General features: G+C 50.4%; 1 protein-coding gene across 1 annotated transcript; it reads left to right on the forward strand.

The window, feature by feature from the left end:
• The first annotated feature begins 732 nt into the window (after positions 1-732).
• TMEM268 (transmembrane protein 268) lies at positions 733-23972 on the forward strand. The gene is made up of 9 exons (XM_021691499.1): positions 733-803; positions 4340-4527; positions 9253-9362; positions 11754-11861; positions 13011-13160; positions 16608-16718; positions 17905-17985; positions 18880-19065; positions 22463-23972. Exons 2-9 carry the CDS (start codon positions 4419-4421, stop codon positions 22640-22642), a joined length of 1035 nt encoding a protein of 344 aa, XP_021547174.1. The 5' UTR covers positions 733-803; positions 4340-4418; the 3' UTR covers positions 22643-23972.
• The last annotated feature ends 425 nt before the right edge of the window (positions 23973-24397 follow it).

Raw genomic sequence — 24397 nt, forward strand, 5'->3', positions numbered from 1 at the left:
GGCGGGCGGTGAGTGTCCGCGGCTCGGGGCGCGCGCCCGGTGGCTGCGCGGGCGCGGGCGGCGGCGAGCCCAGATTGGAGCGGCGGCGCGGCCGCCTGGGCGGCACCTCCCGGCCTGGGGTCGGCGGCGCCGCGGCCAGGCCCTCGGTGCGCCTGGGTCCGCGTTCCCGCGTGGGTCGGGCGTGGGAGCGGCTCTCGGGTGGCTCCTGGGGACCCGGGGCCCGGGGCCGGGGGCGGGGACTTCCGGGGAGAAGGAGACTCTGGGCAGCAGGCCCCCGGACAGGACTTGAAGGCAGAGACTGGGGTGAGACAGCTGTCCAAGGCCAAGGCCAGGTGTGGTGGGACATCCCGGTCCGAAAGAACCCTCTATCGCTCAGACTCCGTCCTGGGCTGGCTGTTTGACCTTGGATAGTTCACTTTCATTTCTGGGTCTTAATTTCCTCATCTGCAAAATGGAGAGCTAGGACCTATTGTCTTTCAAGGCTTTTCCACCCTAAAACTTAAGTGTCAGGCCCTCTTATGGCCTTTTGTTGGGGTTTTCCAATTTAACAAAAACAAAACCTGATTTGTGAAAACTGTAAGCTGTTTCTCGCTCTCTCTCTCACACGTCCATCGCAGTGAGGCACACGGTTCCTGGGGAGACCGGGCATTCTGTTCCAGAAATGGAGACCTTTGCTCAGGGGCTTAACGATATCTTCCTTTTCAGGGGCTCACCAGTTAATTAAGAAAGAAGCATGACTGGAAGGTCTGGTTAAAATGCAGAATCAGCAAAGGAAACTAAGGAAACCGGGGAGTGGATGACCGGTTAGTTGCAGGAGCCTCGGGGCTGTGTTCACTTGCTGGCTCTGTCTCCACCCTGGTGTCTGGCTCTGTCTCCCAAGTCCCCCTAGGGCTGGTGCAGGGCTGAGCACAATGGTGGGCTCAGGACACACTGGAAGGTGATGGGTCCACATCTGCCCAAGGCTGGTGTTGCCAACCCCCCTTCCACCCTCTGCAGCCTCCAGGTTGGACCAGGGGCTGCAGGGTGAGTGCGGAGGGCTGTCGCTGGGCCCATCCTGGCCTCTGGTCTGTACCTCTCTCTACTTGGCAGTCCTTCTCTCACCTCCACTTTTGCAAAGCCTTTCTCCCACATCAAGGTACTGCCTGCTCCCTCCGACTGCCTTGTTTGGTCATTGTCTCTTTTTTCTCTTTCTCTGAGTTCATCTTTCCCACCAAATGGGATCCCAGGCAGGGAGGGCTGACCAAAGACTTTAGATTTTATTTTTGGTGTTTGAGTTGAGAAAGCACAGGGCCTGACACTTCAAGGTTCTTAGGGAATGTTTGTGGAGTAAAAATAGTGCCAGCTGTATTCCCTGGGCCATTCCTATTTGCCCGGTGCTCCTCTGAGTGATGTACATGCGTGAACTCTTTTAGCCTCGGTTACCATGTTATCACCCTTTACGTGTAAAGAAACCGAGGCAGAGAGAGTTAAGTGACTTGCTCCAGGTGACACAGGTGGGAAATGGCAGGACTGGACTGGTACTTTTTAACCATTACTCCTTATTTCAGATGAATGAATGAATTCCGATTGAGACTTTGCAGGAGGCTAATTGGGCCAACTGGGGTGCTGGGATTTCTCCCCAAAGACACTAGTTGTGGGATTTTTGCAACCAATGGAAACTTCCCGCGGGGGAAGGCTATCTGGGCAGCTCCAGCCTGGGGGTGGTCCCTCCTGCCTGGAGGAGGGGGTGTGGGCTCCTGGGTCCCACAGGCCTCTCTGACACACCAGTGCAGCTTCTCTGGGCTGCAGGCTGCTAGCTCTAACATCCCTGGGATGTCTGGGAAAAGTGAGTTTTCTTGTCTGGGATATGGGCCCAAGGATTATATTTGCCTTGCGGGCCCTGGAGGTGAACAGAGGAGGCAGGGAAGGGCTTCCGAGATGGTTGAGATTGTCAAGTGCAGGGCCGACTTCCTCAGGCTGTTGTTGAGCTTTTATACCTCTTGAGGGGGGTGCAAGCTAGGAGGAAGGAAGTAAGGGGTGGTGCAGTTGACTGGTTAATGTTCAGCAGTATTTGGGAATGCCTGCTGTGGGCAGGCCTCAGGCTAGGGGAAGGGGAAGATGGAATGTCAGAAACCAGCAGGAGTTTGCTGTGCAGGCACCCGGGAGAGGTAGCCTCCCCCGACCCACCCTTTTTTTCTTTTCTTTTCTTTTTTTAGGGTGGATTAAAGAACAGGCTCAGAGACCTGGGTCCGGAGGCTCAGGGCCTAGGAATTATGGGCTTGGACTCTGGAGCCAGATGGCCTGGGTTCCCCTCTTGGCCCTCTGGCTTCCAGCCACCCCACCGTGGGCAGGTTTCTTTACGTCTTTGCCTCTCCGTTTTCTCTCCTTCTGAGGCAAGAGGCCTGTTGGGTGAGCAGGGTACTGGATGTCAACCCTGTGTCTCCTTCCATTGTCCCTGGGGCATCTGTGCTAGGTGGGGTTCCCTGAAGCCATTTTACAGATGAGGACAGCAAGGCTAAGGGAGTGAAGTACCTTGCCACAGAGCATGTGACGGGGCTGAGCAGGGATTCAGAATCCAGGCTCTCTGGTGTTCAAGTCCTTGCTTTTTCATAACATTTTGTTGCTTTCTGGCCCCAGAGCCGGGTACAGGGCAGGTGTGTGATACTTGGTAGCCAACGGCTCATTTTTGTATATTCTTGGTTGGTGGAGGGGGCTCCCAAGTGATCTTCTGGAGCTTACCTCACAGCTGGCTCCAGGTGCCTGCAGCCTGATCCGTCACACAGGCTCCCCACTTAGAAAGCCACCCCCTCACCTGGTGGAATGCTCTGCTGTCACCGTCTTGAATTTCTTCGTCATTTTTGAACAAGGGACCCCCACATTTTCATTATGCACCGGGCCCCACAGATGATGCAGCCGGTCCTTTTTAAAAGACTGAGAGAAATGGAGGGCGGTGGGGGTATGGGAGTCAGGCTTGTTAGGGGACCTGCGCCATGGCGGTCAGCCCCCAGGCCAGCTTGGAACCAAGCAGACGTGGGCCAACCGGACGCTTGTTTTCAACTAGCATCAGGAACCATGGCAGCAAAACCCAGTTCTACTGGACTTTTCACCAAGACGGGTAGCCAGGCCAGTGTGTCATCCCAGGGACTCAGGCATGGTCTTCCTTGGCGATGGGTGATTTGTCAGGGCCCCAAGTGGACACATAACAGAAAGAATGAGTGTGCAGGCTCCAGCCAGAGAGTGTGGCGCTGGAGACTCTGCTTTGGCATCAAGAGAATCCCCATGAAGGACATTTCTGCTTTACGGACGAAAGTGTCTTAGGGTCATGATCTTGCCCACTGTGTTGTCACTGACCCAGCTCCCAGGGCTTTGGAAAAAGCATTTCCGAGACCTTTTGGAGCTAGGTGCCAGGAAGATGCATTGCTTTCCTCACTGTCCTGTTTCTTACCTCCTTGTAGATAACAGGAACTGCCTGCGACTGCTTCACCGGCAGTATTTCTCTTTTAGCTTTGGCCACCTGGAAGCTCAAAACCAAATTGTTGGCTCAGGCATGGCAACTGTGCCAAACCCCGAAACAACAACAGTGAGAGCTGTATTTGTGGGGTGCCTCCTTTGTTCCAGATGCCCTTGTCTGTGCTTTATATAGATCCTGCCACCGATTCTTTTGTAGCAGCCTGGTGGGGAAGACACCACTGTTTGAGGATAGGGAGCTAAATCTCTTGGAGGCTAAAGCACTTGCCCAGGTTTATGTAACGAGTAGGTAGTAGAAGTGTTGTTTACAGTAATCCTCATGTTCTTCAGCGCAGACTTCCGCTGCTTCTGCTAGGGACTCTGATTGCCTGAATATCTGGGTATTTTTGTTCTTCATGGTTGTTGTTATTACTCTTATTTTTTGTAATCTGTATTTCCCCCCATCCTGATTTTTTTTTTTTTCCATTTGTATTTTGTAATGTCTTCTGGGAAGCTATTTGAGATCCTTTGCATAAACAAGGCTTCCCATGATGGATATACTGGTCCTGCGTCTGGTTGCCTGGGGTGCCTGGGCTGCTGTCAGTAAGGGAACAGAAATCCCAGATGCTTGGGAGCAGGGCCTGCTCACTTCTTGAGTTCCCGGTGAGTGCCTGGGTGTGTCTGAGCTGGAGAAGACCCAAGACCAGAGGGAAGTTCTCAGTTCTCCCCTGGAGGAGGGTTTTATTTCTTCTTCTTCACTCCTGAGAATGCCCCTCAGTATGACTGGAAAGAGCCAAGTCAGTAGAAGGACTCTCGGTGGCTCTCTCTGGCCTTGGGATGACTTTGGCCTTGGAGGAGCCAAGGAACCCAGCCTGCCCAGGCCTGAAGTTCTTTCTTGTGCTGTTTTCTGAAGGCAAGCGAAGCGGCGTTGGCTGCTCCAGAATGAATCACAGCTCCAAGAAGGGGAAGTAGAGCCCAGCTGGCGCTCGGCTATGGCCTGTGAACCACCAATGGGCCCCAGCGGGGCAGCCAGCCCACTGCCCACCTCCTCCCCGGGCTGGAGCGCCTTGCCTGGAGGGAGTCCTCCGGGCTGGGGGCAAGGTAAGGTCATGACTCTTTTTTCCCCCTCCCCCTCTCCCCAGGATGCGGAGCTGGACTCACATAGCACAATGGAAGGAGGGGGGGCACAGAGGGCACAGAAGGGCCTTTAGCTAGGGGTGGGCATTTTGGGATACACTTACAGTCCAGTCTGTCATTTCTATCCATTCTCTCTATCCCCATCTTGTAGACCAAGTCTCTGTCACCTTCTGCTTGGACCCCTGCCACCCTATCTTCCTAGCTGATCTCTCCTCCTTGCCTCTTCCATTTATATGGCATGTAGGGAGAGCTTTTAAAAATGCAGAACAGACCATGTCACTTTCTGCTTCAGTGTTTCCCACGGGACTTAATGTGAAGATCTTTCCATCACCAGCTTGCAAGGCCTGCCTTAGTGGTTCCTGCTGCCCCTGTTCTCCGTTCCTGGCATGCTGTCCTGCCTCAGGGCCTTTGCATCTGCTGTTTCTTCTGCTTGTTATGCTCTTGCCTTGCCTTCTTTCCTCTGATTAATTTCTAGTCCTGCTTCAGAGCTCAGTTCAGATATCCCTTCCATGGGGAATCCTAAGTCAGGACTCCCTGATATATTCCTGCTTCTCCCCACAGCACTTATCCTAGTCTGTAATTAAATAATGACCTGTGTCATAAAGTGTTGAATGTCCAGCTTCCCCACTAGAATGTCAGCTCCATGAGGGCAGGGGCTCTGTGTTGCCTTGTTCATCCCTGCATCTGCAGTATCTAGCACAGGCTTAGCCCATAGTAGACACTTACTGAGTGAACAGAATGAATGGGCGGCTCGGGGTAGGCATTTTGAATTGTGGCTGGTTACTTAGATGATTTGAAACTTGACTATTACTAAACTAAAAGGGTTTCTTTTACTACTACTGGTATTGGGAAAGCAGTTTACACACTCACACACGCGCACATGCACACACACGTGTGCGCGCACACACGTACACACCATTAGAATAAAATGGGATGAAATAATTTTTCTTTAGAACTTTGAAGACATTGCCCCACTGGTTTTTGGCAAGCCAGTTCTTGCTCCTTTGTAGGAAATTGCTCCCTGCCACACACACACACACACACACACACACACACACACACGCATACACACTTGTGTGCGTTCCCACTTCTTTGGTAGCTTTTCAAGCTCTTTTTCTTATCTAGTTGTAAAAAAAGTATCTGTAAGTGGAGACTTGCTGTTCCCACTCTAAGGAACAGATGAGAGAGATTATTGCCAAGAATCCAGGAGCTTGGTTTGAAAGGCAAACAAAGACACCTCAAAAAATCTTGGCGTTGCTAGAGCAAAGCATTTTCCTCGGGGTGCAAAGAGCCAGTCTAGGGGAGCAGTTGATGTTCCGCAGGCCTGGTGCCCCGGTCCACGTGGGTCTTGTGTTCTGTGCCGTGAAATGCAGAGCTAATCTGTGGCCCCGCCTGGCCTGCCTGCCTGCCTTTTGGGCACTGCCTTGGCTCCAGCTGCTTCTCTTTCTTACTTTCATTTCCCCTGGTAGCTTTGGGCAGGCCTGTTTGCCTTTCAGAGGCTCTGTTCCCTTTTCCATGATAATGGTATCCATCTCTGAGGGCTCTCAGAGGCTGAAATGCGATTGGGACCTTGAAGCCCAAGCTCCCTGCCTCGTGCCTGGTGAGGGCTCAACACCTGGAAGCTAGTCTTATTTTACCTGATTCTGTCTTCTTTCTGCCTTTATTTTCTTCTTGTCCAGCTTCTCTCATTTGCTTATTTTTAAATGTAATTTTATCTTTTCCTGTTTTACTTTATGAAGTGACCTTAAATCCTTCCTGGAGCAGGTGTGGGAAGGTAAGAACAAATACGACTAAATCCATGCGCGTGGATTGCTTTATTGCAACTTTTGAGTCCTGACAAGCTTGCTTTTAAATTGGCAACAATAGTGGCTAGTTATGTTGTGCCAAGCCTTTATTTTCATCCTCTTATTTCTCTGTAAAGTCCTCTGTGGCGGATATGATCCCCTCCAAGTGAGGAATCCGGCCAGGGATTCAGGTCACTTCTTCAAGGCTCCTCTGTGAGCGAGAGGCTGGGCTACACTTCGAATCCTAAAGCTCTCTAGCGTGTGCTTTCCCTGCCTTGCCACCTTGCCTCCATACCCCTCACCTCTTGCAAAGACCTTAAAAAAAAAAAAAAAAGAGGAAAGCAAATAAAGTTCTTTTTGGCAGGGGGTCGAATGCTCTGTCATTCGAGCTCATAGGCGATACCCCAGGGCATTAAAAAAAGAACCCTATTGGGGTTGGGGACCAGAGTTCTGTCCTATCAATTCATTTATACATCAAGCATTTATTTAGTGCCTACTGTATGCAAGTACTGAACCCAGCTCAGGGGATTGGTGATGAACAGAACCAGTATGGGAGTACATAGTCTGGTGCGGAAGATAGGCTTTAATCAACCTAATTAAATACATATGTAAGCAAATAGTTGCAAATATATGTACTTATCCTTGATGAGAAGAGCAGTTCTGAGTAGGTTTAGCAGGATTTGATCTGTTAAGAGTATAGTGTCAGGGAAGACTCCCTGAGGAAGTGGTTAATGAGTTGGGATACCCTTGATGAGTAGGGTTTAACTGTGTGAAGTCCAATGGAAGTGTTCTAGGGAAAGGGAACAGCATATGCAAAGGCCCTGGGGTGGGAGAGAACGCCACATGTTCCAAGAACAAAGGAGGCTGCTGTGGCCAGACACAGCACTGAATGGCCCGAGGTGAGTTTAGCAGGAGGCTGGTTCTAAGGGCTGGGAGAGTGGTAAGGAGGTTGGTTTTTGTCAGTAGAGCACCAAAAAGCTATTGAAAGTTTTACTCAGAGGATCGATGTCCTCCAGTTTGTGTGCTGGCTGTTGTGTGGAGAGTGCATTGTAGGTGGGAGGAGTAGGTATGGAGACGCCAATGAGGAGGCCGCCACAAGGTCACGATGGAGAGTGAAGGTCTGGCCCAGTCTTGTGGAGGACATGCAAAGAGGTGCGTGGAATTGAGAGATGTTCTGTTGGCCCAGTTGACAGGGCCCAGAGAGGGGCTGTGTGAAGGGGTAGAGGAGTGGGTGGGCCAGGAATTTCCAGGCAGGTAGGACTAGGCATTTTGCTTTAAAGACTCAGGTATTGCCCAGAGCTAGCCTCTGAGGGGACAGGTTTGGGCCAGCAGATAACATACTGATGGTTTGATCTCTTCCGTGCTGCTTTATCTTCTGAGCCGTGCCCACAGAAAATGTGCCAGCATACCGTTCCCCAGCCTTGCATGGCCGAACACCGGCATCCCCCAGCCCCGTGCCTGCTGATCTGACCTGTGGCTCATGGGGCCTCATGCTTTGGTGGAAGGAGATCTCGATCCTTCTGTCCAGAGTCTCTCTACTCAGATCAGAAGGTAGATGCAGTTTCATTCCGTGGCTGGTCCTCCCTGGGCCTGAGGGGCTTTCAGTCCAGAGCTTTCACCCCAGCTGGCCTCACTGGTCTGGCCTCCTTGCCACCCGTGGCCTCCTCGTGTTCCTGTGGGGAGAGTTTTGATAGCTTTTGTGACCAGGCTGGGTTGATGCGGAGTGTTTGTTGAGGTTTGACTTAATTCAGTTAGTGCTTTTGAAATGTTGAGTGAGTTGCAGATACCCTGGGGACGGGGTTACCAGTAAATCCGTGTATTAGGGGGTGCCTGGGTGGCTCAGTTGGTTAAGTGTCTGTCTTCGGCTCAGGTCATGATCCCAGGGTCCTGGGATCTAGTCCCGCATCGGACGCCCTGCTCAGCGGGGAGCCTGCTTCTCCCTCTGCCCGCCGCTCCCCCTGCCTGTGCTCTCTCTCTCTCTCTGACAAATAAATAAAATCTTTAGGAAAAAAAGAATCAGCGTATTAGTTTTCTGTAGCTGCTGTAACAAATTGCCACCCACAGAGGGCTCGCAAAACACAAATCCATCTTCTTCTAGTTCTGGAGGTTCGAAGTGTGGACTGAGCTATAGCCCCGTGTCAGCATGTCAGCCAGGCTGCTTTCCTGCAGGAGCCTGGGGAGAGTCTGTTTCCTTTTCCAGCTTCCAGAGGCCGCACACACTCCTCGGCTCGTGAACCTTCCTCCATTTCCAAAGGCAGCCACGTTCCAGCTCCGTGCTTCTCTTCTCCCCATCACGTCGCTCCCGACATTTTTAAAGACCCTTGTGATTACATCGGGCCCACCCAGACAATCCAGGAGAATCTCCCTGTTTCAGGCCAGCTGATTGGAAACCTTAATTCCATCTATACCCTTAGTTCTCCTTGCTGTGTAAGGTAACCTATTCGCAGGCTCTGGGGAGTACAGCGAGGACATCTTTGGGGGTTCATTGTTCTGCCTACCCCAGTCAGACTGAGCCCACTGTGAGTGTAATATGTAGGTGAGCTTCCTTTGCGGTGATCATACAAATGTCTGATATATCACCTTTTCCATGTGGTTGTTGTTCAGTCTCTGTTTAAGTCTCTTTTGTGATGGGGAGCTCGCTTCCTCCAGTTCTTTGTTGGCTCTCATTCTTGGCAAGTTCTTCCTTCTCTGGTCTTGCCTTGTGTCCAGATCGCCTCCACGTTCTGGTCCCAGTTCTGCCTCCGCAGGGGTTTCTTGACAAGTTCAGTGCTTCTCGCATAGGGATTCGAAGTCCCTCCTTGCCATGAGTAAGGGTCTCACGGCCAGAGGAGGTGATGCCAGCAGGCTCTGGGCTCGTCCACGGTAATTCTCACCCAGCCAGCTGAAGCTTCCGGTCTGTTTTCAGAGCTCCGCAATGGCCAGGTGCTCACGGTTCTCCGGATCGACAATACCTGTGCACCCATCTCCTTCGATCTGGGCGCCGTGGAGGAGCAACTGCAGACATGGGGCATTCAGGTGAGTGCTCATTTTATTGAGACCCTCTGCCATTTTTTCCTTCCTTCCATCCACCCACCTGTCTGCCCATCCATCTATCCTTTCATCCAGTTGTTCACAAAATATTCGTTCAACACGGACTCTGTGCTCCGTGGGGTGGGGCAGGTAAGGAGGATGTATGGGAAGTGTCCCCTCCTCCCAGTTACTTCACTTAACAGATAGGTGTTTTGGGGCGCCCATCCTTTGCCAGGCGCTGAGCTGGGCGCTAGGTACCACGGCGGTGACCGGTACCCAGCGCCTGGGCTCGTACTGCTCATAGAGCCCAGTGCAGGAGATGGACTCACGCCAGGTACGGCAGGACAGCAGGATCTCAACACCGCGGTAGCGGACCGTATAAGGTGCTGAAGCCATTCACAGGAGAAAATGGTGAACTCTCCTGGGGAAGCAGTGTTTAGGAAAGAGTCACGGAGGGGCAGATACTTGATCTGGGGTCTTGAAGGAAAAGTAGGAGTTTGCTGGGTAGACAGGAGGAAGGGCATTTCAGAAGAGGGAACTGTATACTCAAAGGGAAGGTGCCTGGATTCATTAGATGGTAATGCAGTGCTTTCAAGCATAGTGATTTGAGGCATAGGCTTCTCAGACCCGTAGGTCTGGGTGCAGATCCAGCTCTGCTGCTTCCTGCCTGCGTGACTTTCTGCAGGTGACTTAACCTCTCTGAGCAGCGGTTCCATCCTTTATAAAATGAGGGCAACGTTCATACCTATTACCTGGGGTTTTTATGAGAGGAAGTGAAATAGTGCTTGAGAAATAGTTGCACTCTGTCTGCCACATAGTACATGTTCTATACATTGTAGGTGTCGCTGTTGTTACAAAGTAGCCATAGCTGTGGTGGTCTCTGTTCCCGAAGCCCCCAGCGTCACCAGGCCCTCCCCTGCACCACCTAGGGAGGACCAGTTATGGAGGGGAAAGACACAGAGCTAATTTTACCCTGGTTTTAGAGTTTACTTCTTTCGAACGGAATTGTGTTCCTGTTTCAATCAACATCTTATCATTCAAAGTGAAACTTCTCAAATTGACGGTACTAAGCCCACACCAGCAACAGTGGCTGGTTTATCATCCAGTTTATCATTCAGCCTTTGTCCAAAAGAACATTTTTCTTAAACTGTTGTCTGCAGATGGGGTTTCCCTAACCAGGGAACAATTTACATAATATTCTACCATATTCCTAAATATCCTCTTTAATGGTTAAATTCTATTTTTTTTTTTAAGATTTTATTTATTTATTTGATAGAGCACGAGTAGGCAGAGCAGGAGACAGAGGGAGAGGGAGAAGTGGACTCCCCGCTGCTGGGAGGGAGCCTGATGTGGGGCTCGATCCCAGGACTCTGGAATCATGACCTGAGCCCCGAAGGCAGACACTTAATGGACTGAGCCACCCAGGCACCCCTAAATTCTATTTTCCTAAGCAGTCCACTCTTGTAGGGCTTTTATATGCTATGCCATTTTTTCTGGGGCTGGGGGTGCAGGAAGGTGCCAGTTTTCAGTACCTTGAGCTGTATACACACATCTGTCAAAGTAACACATAACCACTGGAGTAGGCAGAACAAAGGTCCCCCCCAAATGTCCATATGTATGTACATGTTATACGTACACTTATTTTATAATATACGTGTTACAATTGTATATGTGGGGGGCGCCTGGGTGGCTCAGTCGTTAGGTGTCTGCCTTCGGCTCAGGTCATGATCCCTGGGGTCCTGGGATCGAGCCCCACATCGGGCTCCCTGCTCTGCGGGAAGCCTGCTTCTCCTTCTCCCACTCCCCCTGCTTGTGTTCCCTCTCTCGCTCTGTCAAATAAATAAATAAAATCTTGAAAAAAAAAAAAAAACCCCAAAACAATTGTATATGTGGTACGGTAATTAATATGCAAGCCACCCCTTGCATATGCAAGGGAGGTATACTTATGGTCCTCGTTTTGCAGAGGAGGAGCCTAAGGCTCAGAGAAGTGGGGTTCCTTGCTCCAGGTCACATGGCCCATGAATAGAAGGGCCAAGGTTCGGACCCAGGCTCCTGACTCTAGGGCCTGAGCCTTAACCGTTAGGCTATCATGGGTCTGCCGTGAGGCCCTGAGCCTGGGGCTGTAGGATCCCCCCCCCAGGGCTGTCCTCCTGGATCTCGAGGTGTCCCACCTCCCCCATGGTGCCCAGCCTTCCCTGAGCTGAGGGCTACATCCTGTGATCCCCAGTCTGAGTGCTCTGAGCTCTTCATTCTGCCTTCCCGGGCAGCCTGGATGGTGCCTGATCCCCCTTCCACCTGATAGTCACATGAACTGGAAATGACTTGCTTGCGTGTAGGAAGGAGGTGGGAGTGGTTCCCCATGGCTGATTGGTCTCTTTCCCTTGCACGGCCAAGCAGGTCCCTGCTGACCAGTACAGGAGCTTGGCCGAAAGCGCCCTCTTGGAGCCCCAAGTGAGAAGATACATCATCTACAACTCCAGGCCCATGCGGCTGGCCTTTGCTGTGGTAAGGAGGGAGGGGGGGGGCCGCGCTAACCCTAACCCTGCTGCGGCCCCCTGTGGCGTGGCTGAATTTGGCGTTGTGTTCCCGAGCCTGTCAGTGTGGGTAAGGGGTTTGGGGCTGGTGGTCCAGCTGCCTGGGATTGAGCAGTACACACGGACCTGGATGTGGTGTGAGGAAATCAATGGGAGAGAGTCGTAACCAGATCCCCATGTAAAGGATGAGAGGCCGAATTTACTTACTAAGGACAGAGCTTGGGTTTGGAAATCTGAGGACCCATCATTGTGACTTTGGACTCAATGTCTGGCTTTGGTTAAGACTTGTCTTCTTCCTGGGACTTGGTTCCCCCATCTGTTCAACAGATAGGTCCACTTCAGCTCTGATCATACCTACATGAGTGTGTATAAACATCTATGTGTATGTGCATATATATATACATATATATACACACACACATGAAGACACAGACATATGAACATCCATATCCACCTATGTATATACATACAGACACATACACATACATATATAGGTACAAATAGCAGAGCCAGTATTTGAACCCAGGCAATCTGGTTTCAGCATCTGTGCTCTTAACCACTCTGATCTGCCACTTCTCTGTACGTACACATGGCCCAGTAGCACTCTTTACTCCCATGTCCGCTGCTAGAGAAGGCAAAGGAATGGCTACTGGCATTTGGTAATTCTCTAACAAGTGCTAGGCTGTTACACACATTGTCTGATTAACCCTTATAACAACCTGTGAAGCAGGTATTATCCCCATTTCACAGATGAGGAAATTGAGGCTCAGAGCATTGTTAATAACTTGTCCAAGGCCACACATAGCTGTTGAAGGATCAGTGTGGGTTTCTGACTCAAATTTCTCTCACTCCCGGGACCCCCTGCCCTCCTTCTGCTTTATTTCAAGTCAGGGTAAGCAAGGATTCAGAGGAGCTCTCCTGACCCCTTTCCTCTACTGTTGCTTGTGGACGAGGAACAAGGGCTCCTCCTCACAGACCCCGATCATCCCTTCCTGGCCCTGTGAGCTCTTGGTCTCCAAGGAGGGCGTCGGATGTGTCCGAAGCGTGTCTCCCTTTGAATGGAGTGGTTTCGTTCGAGCACCGGTATTCCTGATCGTGCTCTCTCTCTGGTTTCTCGCAGGTTTTCTATGTGGTGGTCTGGGCCAACATCTACTCCACCAGCCAGATGTTTGCCCTGGGGAACCACTGGGTGGGTGTGCTGCTCGTGACCCTGGCCGCCATGAGCCTGACCCTGACCCTCGTGCTCATCTTCGAGAGACACCAGAGGAAGGTGAGTTGTCCGGAGACCCCAGCCGTGCTCCCTCCAGAAAGGGCGCGCTGGCGGGAGAATCCCAATTCTGATGTTTCTCTTTTCCCTGCCCCAGGGAATTTCTCCGACCATGAAAATTCATGTGGGCCCTTGGGCCCAGTGACTAAAAGAAATGAAATCACATGTGTGATTAATTCCTCTCTGTTTTCTTTGTCTAATCCCTGGGGGTGTTTTTCTGGAAGCAAGCTGTGTTTCGAGAGAGTCTGGGACGGGGAGAGGAGGGCATGTTGGGTTTACTGAGCCCTTTCACGCTAAGAAGGGCCGAGCTGGGATTCAAGGCCAGGGCACTCAGATCCCAGGCCTTGTTCTCAGTCAATATCCTACTGCATTGGCGTGGTCTGCAGATGGCTGCCGTCCCTGGTGACCAGAAACATAGTGGCTTAAAACAATGCAATGTATTATCTTAGAGTTCTGTACTTCAGGGCTGCGTCCTTTCTGGAACCTTTAGGGGAGAATGTATTTCCTGCCTCTTCCAGCTCCTGGAGTACCCCCTCCAGTCTCTGGCTAATGACTCCTTTGTCTGTCTTCAAAGCCAAAAATGGCAGGTCTAGTTCTTCTCACATCTTTGACTCTGAGTCTTTTGGCTCCTTCTTCCACTTTTGAGGCCTCTTGTGATTACTTTGAGCTGCCAGGATTATCTGGGACAAACTCCCTTTTTTTAAGGTCAGCTAATTAGCAACGTTAATTCTACCTACCACCTTAATTTCCTGGCACAGACTTGGACTCGGAGATCCGTTCTTGCCTGACTCGGGAGGAGAGGGATGCTGGGAAATGTGGTCGGAGTTTGGGGTATGAATTCCGTTTAGTTCCTATGCTCACAGGGACAGCTAGGAACTTTATGAGTTAATCATCCTGAAAAGATCTTTGTTGGGCTTTGCGACAAGGCTGACGAAATGATGCTGCCCTTGGGCTCCGTGGAAGCTTTCATGGCTCTTGTGCTTGGCATATAAAAAATAAAATAAACTGGCTGCCCCTGCAGCGAGAAACTTCTCTTGGCGAGGGGAAAAAGCAAAGTATCCTGCCTTAGCAAGAGCAAGGGAAATACCTGGCACCTGTCAGGGCCTTCAAGGATGCAGATGTAAGGAACGCAGTTCAGGGAATGCCCATGGTGGCCGTCCGCCCTCTTCTTTGCCTTCCTTGCTCGGCTGGTATTCATGGCACAGAGATGAAGAAGACCCTGTGTCTTTACTCATAGGTGCAACATGGAGGCCCTGGGTATGCAGTGGCCCTCTTGTCATCAGTGTTTGCTCATTCAGGGAACCTGAGGTTCTTTCACTCCTAATAATGACCACCATTTAATGAGCACCTACTATGTGCCTTTGGCACCTGCCGCCTATGGCCACCAACCAGACAAGGAGGCAGAATACCTCTGCCGTTGGCTAGCTCTGCAAGCTGGGTAAGGTGTTACTTCACCCCTCAGGGCCTCAGTTTCCTCGTCTGTAAAATGGGATAGTAATCGTAGCTCCCACAGGGCGCCTGACTGGCTCAGTCGGTAGAGCGTGCCACTCTTGATCTCATGGTCGTGAGTTCAAGCCCCACTTTGGGCATAGAGCTTACATTTAAAAAAAAAAGGAGCACCCTCATAAGATTATTGGGAGAATTAAATGACTTAATATGTGCAAAGTGCTTATGATAGTACCTGGTGTAATGTAAATACTCAATAAGTATGAACTGTTAGGATTATTGACTCTGTTTGCCAGTGGGGATGCCACAGCTCAGAGAGGTTAAGTAACCAGTCTGTGGTCACACAGGCTCCTGGGATCTTGCCTCACCTCAAGGATTTCTTCCTGCTTGGATCCCTCATCACTTGAACCTTGCAGCGCTCCCTTCCTGACCACCATTGTCCCTCCTCCTGTCCTACTTGGACCGTAGCATCCTTGAGAGCCTGAGCATTTTGCACGCACTGCCTTGTTTTCCCCTTGTTCGGGGCGTCATTAGCCCTCCTCAGGATTGGAAGGTGTGTGAAGGCATGCGAGACCCTGCCTTGTATCACAGACGGAGTAAAATCATGTGGGAAGTTCCTAAAAATATTCGTTTGTGGCCAACAAGATACAGGGGAAAAAGATATTTTTGACTCAGTATCCATCGAACTGATGTCATGAGCTGACGGGCATTGTGTGTTCGTTCTTCTAGGTGTTCTATGCGGGTTGGCTCATTTCATAGAATGAGGGTGTTTTTCAGAGATGAGACGGAGATGGAGAGGTGGGGGTAATTTGGCCAAGGTTATCAGGCGGTGAGAGGCAGAGCCTGGGTCTGAACTCCCCGAGGCGCAGGTTTCGGAAAGGGTGTGCAGCCCTTGCTAAGGCTCCAGGCTAAACAAAATGTACTCACCCCATGTTTTCATATTTGTGGCATCCCTGGAAAATTCACTATATTTTAGACCCATGTAAAAAATAAAAAAACACTTTAGGTTTCCATGTCAAGTGGACCTGGGTTGGCCGCTCAGAACCGAGAGTAGATTTTTCACCTGTGTTCACGCCCGGTGGGGAGCGTGGAGTCTGGGTAGGGCAGGAGACTGCTCTTCCGAGTGCGGGATCGTCTCTCAGGGGACACGGCCTTCAGCGGAAGGCATCCCTGGTCCCTGTCCCTAAGTGCCAACATTGCCTGTCCCATCCTTGTGACAACCACAGGGCCTTCTTGCATTCTCAAAAGCTCCCTGCAGGAGTCCTGCCCTCCTGGGGACCTTGATTGTCCTTGATGGGGTTGTCATCTAGTTGCGTCTCTAAATCCTTATGGGGTCTCTACCCCAAACCAGCGCTTTGGGTCCTGACACCCTTCCTCCTCCTCCTCCCCCCTCCTCCCCTCCCTGGCCTGCTTAGGTAGCATCTACTTAGTCAACTAGATCCATGGTGTCTGGTTGGTTTGGGTAGAAAAGAAGGGAGATGGATTCCCAGAATCTCCTTCCGAGGGCCAGGCACTGTGCCTGGGGCTTTGGAAAGTAGGTGCTTTATTTACACAATAAGCAGCTCTCAAACCTGTCCACCCCCTCCCTCCTCCTGCAGATATCTCTGTCAGCACACCAGACTGTTTCTGGGCACTGGTTAAGAGCACACGCATAGTCATGTTCAAGCTCACCACGTTCCTAGGAGGCAGGGACACCCTGACACTCTTTCTCCTTATTCTACAACTGAAGAAAGCAAGACTCGGGGAAGGAGCGTAACTTGTCCAGGGCCACACAGCTAGGATGTAGTGGGGCTGGGCTTCAACCCAGGGCTGTCTGACACTATTGAATTTATTGTCCTCCAAACCCCGCAATCCCATTTTAGGGGTGGGGGCGATGGATATGTCTCAAAGGCCAGGATTGCCCCATGGCGTCTGGAGGCGGGACAGTGTGTGGGTATTGCTCAGGGCCCAGGAGCTCCCTGGCAGCATGGCGATCTGGCCACGAGCCTGGTGTTTGTCTTACAGGCCAACAGCAACACAGACCTTAGGCTGGCGGCTGCCAACGGAGCCCTCCTGAGACACCGGGTGCTGCTGGGGGTGACGGACACGGTGGAAGGCTGTCAGAGCGTGATTCAGGTACTGTGTCTGGGAGTGACCTCGGCTTGGGTGCCTGCATTATGGCTGGGTTGATGGGGAGAGGGGGCCCCAGCATCCCCCGGTCTGCATAGTGTCTTGGAGTCTGCTAATGAGACAAGCGTGGGCAGCCCTTCCCTTTCTCCCTGCTCCAGTGCTTCTTCCCGGAGACCCATCTCTGGGTGGTGACCCGCAGCCTGAAGCTGCACGAGGCAGGGCTGGAAGGGAGCTCGGAGACCGTCTAAGCCACGCTCCTCATTCAGCATTTATTCCGCAAACAGAGGGGGCCTCCTCTGTGCCAGACCCTTTGATGGGCACTCAGGGGCCCACGCAAGGTTCCTGGAGCGGCACATCAGACCCTGAGGCTTTGTCCACCTGGCTCGGTCATTTTCTTTGTTCCAAGTGCACAGGGGGTCAGGGAGACAATGGGAGAGACTAGTCGGCAAGAGGGTTGCTACCCTGGGTCTCATGGGTCAGTCACTGGGAGGAGGGAGGTCTGGGATCCAGAGGAAGTGGTCGGTCGCTGGAGGCGTGAGGTGTGGGCCACCAGTTTCTCACAGAACTTCAGTTGTGATGTGAGGCAGGTGTGGACCCAACCAGATGTAATGAGTGTACGTGGAGGGTGTCGGCCTGGCTGCGTTTCACCTGACCTTCTGGGGACTGTTGAGGTTGAGGAGGAAGGGGAGGTAAAGGTGGGGTGAACATTTACCCGGTTCCCCTTCTCCCAGAGCACCCAAGTTGGATCTCCTCCCGCCTGGCCTTGGGCAGTGGTGGTGAATGACTGGAGGGTTTCACTCATCTGCCTGTGGGGCTCCAGACAGCAGGACACCCCAACCCCTGAGGATGAAGGTGGTAGCCCCAGATGCATACATGATGTCCAGGATGGTTTGGAATGCTCAGTGACTTGGAGCAAATGGAGCTGAGGCCATTTTGAACAGGGTTGGACATTTTCCAAATGTGCACACAAAGCCATTTTTCTCCCATCTGTACAAAGGACTCTCTGCTATGTATGAGGACTCTGGGAGAGAGCAGAGAGGCACGGTCCCACCAGAGACCGGGCATAAATTTGCTCATCCCCAGAAGGGCAGACCTCCGGCAAGGAGGAGGCAGGAGGTGGAAGGTAGTCAGCGACGGAGAGTTCAATGTCGGGCTGGCTTTGAGCATCCGCCGTCATGGCTTCTCTCCCCAGCTCTGGTTTGTCTACTTCGACCTCGAGGACTGTGTGCAGTTTTTGTGTGACCACATTCGAGAGATGAAGATGAGCCAAGAGGTAAGATACCATAAGCGAAAAAACAAACAAAAATAAACCAGAAGGCCAAATTGTACAGACTGTATTTCCTTAAGGTTGGAAAAATGTCTAAGGAAATGTTACTTGGAAGGAAGAATGCCTACCTGGAATCAGTGGTTGTTTCTGCCTAGGGAATTGTTACTTCTGAATAAGATTTCAGTTAGTGTCCTTTTTAACTAATTGCATTTTCCACATTTCCTGATAACATAACAATTATATTAACAATTAATAGTAGTAATATGATTCTGGCAGAGGGAAGTAGGGTATTTAGACAACCTTCACTTCTTTGAAATGCCTTCCTTCCATTTGTGATCAGGGTGCTCTTGCTCTGATCCCATACACAAGGACACTGAGCCTCTGAGAAGTCCGGTGGCCCCCCAAAGGCATCCACGGGGCCGGTTGGTGATGCCAGGTTTGGAGTGCAATCCTCCTGTCTCCGAGCCCTGGGCTCCTTCCTTGGGATCAGCCTTTCCCTGGGCCCTGTAAGTGCTGTCATGGATCTTGAGGTCAGGATTGTGGTTTAGCCCAATCCCAGCCCATTCATCCCTGTATGGCTTTGGGCAAGGCCTTTGAGCTCTGCTTTGCTCACCTGCAAGGTATATATTAAGATACCCATGACCCAGGCTGCTTTGAAGAGCAAATGAGAACGTGGAAGGAAAAGTGTTTTGGAAGCTCTTAGAGACTGTAGGGAATTTTGTAGGCAATTATCTGACCTCTCGAATATGGCTGAGTTCCAGATTCTCCTGAGGTAAGCATCTGAGTCTGTAGATGGATCCATCAGTCCTTTGTGAGTCTACAGCGCCGGGAGTGACTCAGCCTCTGACATACCACCCAACTTGGGACACCATCCACGTCTCCTCTCTCTTTCTTTTGCAGTCCTTGCTGCGAAGCAGATTGAGCCAGCTGTGTGTTGTCATGGAAACCGGGGTGAGCCCCGAGACAGAGGAGGGGCCCGAGAACCTGTTGGAGGAAGCTCCTCTCCTGCCCGGCAGCCCTCATCCCGAGGAGAGGCCACTCATGCAGACTGAACTTCGCCAGCTTGTTCCTGAGGCTGAGCCGGAGGTAAGGGGCACCTGGGCTGTTCAGGGCCACCTTTCCTCTCAGGACATTTGTGTGGAGTCCACGTGGGGCCTCAAGTTATAAATCCCAGGGAACATGACTTCACGGAGTTGGTAGAGGCTATGCAAATCTTCTAGCCTACTAGTTTTTAATTATTTTTTTTCCTTACTCTAGCACTTTAAAAAATAGTTTATAGGAATCATTTTCTACTTTCTGGTTTTTTCACCCATCTTTAAATATCTTGGATATTCTTTTTTGGTAGTTCCATGGGATATCTAGTTGCATGTTGATGGGTCGTGGCCTACATAGCCATAAACATGATCATGAATATTTGGGTCATTTTTAAAATCTATTTTGCAATCAGTCTGTCATCTCTCCATCCATCTACTTAAATTGCAGTCGGATATATATGCTTTTTCTTATATGCATTTCTGTTGAATTCCAGTGCCCCCAGCCCCAGAGTTCTGTCAGGTCCTGCCACCCAATTATGGCCAAGTGCTGGTAGACCAGATATCTGATAATGTGGTTTTCAGCTTGTATCTTCCATGAGGACAAGACTCACTGTCTGGGAGACAAGCACCAGGGGGTGACTTCAGGCATTCTTTGATGCAGGGAGGCACCTGCATTTTCTTTTCAGCCAACAGGTTTGGGGATTAAAGGCCCAAACCAGCCCAGACTTTCCCTTTTGCCTTGGTGAGGAGTAGGGGATCCGACAAATGGGACTCATCAAAAGAGAAAATGATAAATAGATTAATCTCTTCACTTGAATCCCACCGACTTTTTAAATTTAAATTTAATTTGTTTTATTTTTTAAAAAAGATTTACTTGAGAGAGCGAGAGAGAGGGCACAAGCAGCAGGGAGGGGCAAAGGGAGAGGGACAAGCAGACTCCCCACCGAGCAAGGAGCCTGATTCAGGGCTTGATCTCAGGACCCTGAGATCATAACCTGAGCTGAAGGCAACCGCTTACCTGACTGAGTCACCCAGGCGCCCCCACTACCGGTTTTTTTTTTTTTTAGAGAACTAGAAAAGATTGATAAGGTCATGTACTTTATTGTGGCATGCCTGGGTTTATATGACATAGCCTATTAAATCTGATGGGTTTTTAAAATTATTTTTTCAAATTCATTCAAACCAATGGTAATACAATACCCTGTCATGAATATCAAGTGTGTGTGCACATGTTTTTAAAATAGTTGCCCTCTATAACTTAGGTAGGGAAAATATAATCAGTGCCCAAGTCTCAGCATGGGCCAGACCATCATATTTTAACAGGAAACCAGCACCTCTGAAAGACAGAGAAGTAGTTATAATCACCTCTTACATTGTAACAGATTTCTTACCATACATAAAATCCTTCAGCTTACCCTCCTGGGTATGGAGTGTTTTTCCTTCTTTCTGGTTGGGTGAAATAAGCTTCCAGGAGGTCAGCTGACCTGCCGAAGGTCAGAGAGCAAGGGAGAAGGTCGCCAAGCCAGGGGCAGAAGCCAGCCCTGCGAACTCTAAGTACAATTTTCTTGCCATAGTTCTTTCCTTCTTGCGCTCTTTTTTTTTTTAAAGATTTTATTTATTTATTTGAGAAAGAGAATGAGATAGAGAGAGCATGAAGGGGGGAGGGTCAGAGGGAGAAGCAGACTCCCCGCCGAGCAGGGAGCCCGATGCGGGACTCGATCCCGGGACTCCAGGATCATGACCGGAGCCGAAGGCAGTCGCTTAACCGACTGAGCCACCCAGGCGCCCCCTTCTTGCGCTCTTAATTTTAGAGTAGATTGGCCAGGAGATAAATCTGAGTTAGGGAGTAGTAGACTACTTGAGGCTTTCAGTATTTTTCTAGCACCAAGGGTGACTCAAAGAAAGCACCAACCCTACAGAGCTAGGTGGAGTTTCTGCTTTCTAGAATAATGATAATGATGATGATGTTGGTGACACTGAGCACGAGGTGGGGGACTTTCTGTCGATTAGTTCCTTTAATCCTCCCTCCAGCTAGACCAGATAGGTGCTGTGATGTTCTCTCTTTTACTGTCGAAGAAAAGGGCTCAGCAAGGGGAAGTGACTTGTCAGGGTCCGTCATAGGGTGCCTGGCAGAAATGCCCACTCAGGCCCTTTGATTCGGAAGCCTGTTCTCAATCACTGACTCCCCCGATGTGAACAGCCTGATGTGACCCACACCTTACTTTATTACATTCACACTGGACACAGAGACTGTGAAAAATGCTCAGTGTCACGCCGACGGGACCGAAACATATCCTCTGGGATCCCACCTGCCAGTCCAACAAATAGAACTTAAGAGACCAAATGTGTTAATAAGAGCATGCATTAAATCCAATTTTTTTTTTATTTATAATTTTTTAAAAAGATTTTATTTACTCATTTGACAGAGAGAGACACAGCGAGAGAGGGAACACAAGCAGGGGGAGTGAAAGAGGGAGAAGCAGGCTTCCCGCCGAGCAGGGAGCCCGATGCGGGGCTCGATCCCAGGACCCTGGGATCACGACCTGAGCCGAAGGCAGACGCTTAACAACGGAGCCACCCAAGTGCCCCTTAAGTCTAATTTTTTAAATTCCTTTTTTTTTTTAACTCTTTAAATTTTTTTTCATTACAGTAAAATGTACATAATAGAAAATTTGCCACCAAACCATTTCTAAATGTATGAATCAGGGGCCTTAAGTATACATTTGCATTGTTGTGCAACCATCAGCATGAAACATCTCCAGAACCTTTTCATCTTCCCAAACTGAAACTCCATACCTACGAAACACGAACTTCCCCCTTTTCCTCTTTCCCCAGCCCCTGAAAAGCACATTTTCTGTCTCTCTGAATTTACTACTACCTGCTTCAGATAAGTAGACTCATATATACACTATTTGTCTTTCTTGTGATAAATCTGCTTTTTAAAAGCAAACTCTTAGTCTGGTAGGAGTACTTGTCTCAAGAAATCCAGCAGGTGCCTGGTATGAATTGAAGGATCCTGCCATCATGGGAATGATCCCCTCACCCCACCCCCATTTACTAATGATTAACTTCAAGTACATTACCTTGACCCTGTGCGCTTTATAGCCTCGCGGTCATTTGGAGCTGGAAACAGTGCGTGTGAGATTGGTTGGTATAAATCAGTGGTCAGCCAAAAAAATGGCTTTTTTGTGGTTATTCTTATTGCCTCTGAGCAGTTAGGTCACCCACCTTGGAGGTGGGGAAGCTGAGGCTGCAGGCACCCCATGGGGTGAGTAGCGGAGCTGGGGGTCCAGACCAGTCCAGGTGTCTCCGAGGAGCCCCAGGTGACCTGGCAGGGTTCTTCCCAGTGAGCATCACTGCTGGTCCAGGGCTGTGAGGACCACTTGGCTTTCTCGTCGTGCATGAGATGCTTCTCAGTGGCCCTCACTCTGCTCCCCTGCCTCTTCCAGGAAATGGCCCAGCACCTGCTGGCGGTATTTGGTGGCTACTACATCCGGCTCCTCGTGACCTCGCAGCTCCCCCAGGCAGTGGGGACACGACACACAGACTCTGCAAGGTTTCCCTGCCCCTGCCAGCTCGTAGAAGCCCATATCCTGGGCACTGGGTGCTTCCCCTTCCTGGCCAGGTGACCTAGGGAGGAAGGCACCCAGCTTCCTGCAAGGCTGAAGGTGAGACATCGGTAAGGCTTGGTGCCCCAGCTGGCTGCACGTGAGCCCCCAGGTGAAGAGAGAAGCATCTAGGAGCACGCTGAAGAGTGTCAGTCATGTCAGCAGCAGGGGTGGTATCGTGCTCACTCCAGGACTCTGCACAGAAATGCCTGTTGACATCCCATGCTGACCCCTGGCCTTTTCAGAAGCTGCTGGTAGCCAAGCTGGTCCCACTCCAGACTACTCTGTGCTGCCTAGAACCAGGCGCACGGACGGAGGGCCACTCTCCCATGCCTTTCATTGTTTGGAGAGCCCAGGAAATGTGAAGAGGACCCTACTGGGCCAACCATGTGTCCAAAGCTTGGTCTCCGATGATGCTCCCATCCTCAGCTACTTCATGTCAGATGGGCAAACTGAGCCTTGGAGAGGACTCTGCTCTCTGTAGCATTACCTTGGCCCTCTAGAATTCCTAATCTGAAGGAAAGAAGTCAGTTCTCAGAATGTTCCCCCCTTTTAAGTTTCTCCTGCCCTTTATTTTATGAAAAACAATGGCCCCATGTTGTTTGCTAGCACACACACTTCCAGGGGACAGAAGAAAGAAACCAACAGCATGTAACTGATGATGGAACTCTTTGGAAAAGATCGATTCTGATTTGTGGATGTCTTTTGTTTAACGGCATGCATGCTTGTGGTTGTGGTTTTCTCCTTCAGGCCTAGACCCACAGTCCTGTATTTTCTGACACTAACACTGTCCTGGAATGAAGCATAATCTGTCACTCATGGCGTTCCATGAAGAGCTCGGGGGCTTCCAGGTTCTCTGCTCCTGAGCAAGTTTGAAGACCGATTATTCCATAGGCCCAAATTCAAAAGACGTGCCCTGGCACGGGAAGGCTCCCCAACCTCCAGGACCCAGCCCTCATCTGTAGTTTTGGCTTCATCTCCCATAGAACTTCTTGCTAAGTTGAAACTTTTTCCTGGACTAACATACCTATTCCGTTGCGTTCGTTGAACTCCTGTGCATGCTTCAAAGCCCAGCTTTACTTACCCTCCTTCAGGAAGCCTTTCAACATAGAACATGCCCTGCTTCGCTGCCTCCTCTAAATTCTTAATGTAGCTGCTGCCTTTGTTGAGGTTTTATGTTATTCTGCTTTCCTATGCACATGTGTATTTTTCGAGCTAGACTAAGCTCCTGAAGGACAAAGATCTCACCTTATAATTTTTGTGCATGGCCTGGACCTGCTAAGGAAAAAAATCCAGTGGATTGAGTGCTTTGTCATCTCCATAGTAACATTTGCAGATTGTGCTCTCTACTCAGTTGAATGATGAAGTTGGCACAGACCTGGGTTCTGGTCCTGACTGACATTTCTGGCTGTGCAACTTTCAGCCAGTCCTCAGTTTACTCATCGTTATATAAAAGGATATATAGTGGACGGGTTAGATGATTCTTAATTGCCCTTCCAAAGCCAAAGTTCTGGCTTTTTCTGTTCCAGTCTAGCCCTTGGCCTGTTATGTTTTTATCTACATGTAGAAGGTCCTCTAGCCTTGCATGACAGAGGTGTCCCAGACCTGATGGGCCTTTGGACAGAACACGGGCCTAGCGAGCAGGAGACCTGGATTCTCATGCCAGGTGAGAAGCTTCCTAGAAGCATGACCGTTGACTACGTCACTTACCCTGTCCGAGGGCCAGTTTACTCCTTTATAAATGGATCTGGTGAACATGAAAGGTAATTGTGTGGG

This window comes from Neomonachus schauinslandi, chromosome 13, assembly GCF_002201575.2.
Source record: "Neomonachus schauinslandi chromosome 13, ASM220157v2, whole genome shotgun sequence".
Taxonomy (NCBI): Eukaryota; Metazoa; Chordata; class Mammalia; order Carnivora; family Phocidae; genus Neomonachus; species Neomonachus schauinslandi.

What these genes read in the sequence shown, in the direction of transcription:
- TMEM268 (XM_021691499.1), top strand. Translation starts at nt 4,419, where the DNA reads ATGGCCTGTGAACCACCAATGGGCCCCAGCGGGGCAGCCAGCCCACTG. An exon ending in TCCTCCGGGCTGGGGGCAAG is followed by an intron (nt 4,528 to 9,252) that starts GTAAGGTCATGA and finishes GTCTGTTTTCAG; the next exon opens with AGCTCCGCAATGGCCAGGTG. An exon ending in TCGAGAGACACCAGAGGAAG is followed by an intron (nt 13,161 to 16,607) that starts GTGAGTTGTCCG and finishes TTTGTCTTACAG; the next exon opens with GCCAACAGCAACACAGACCT.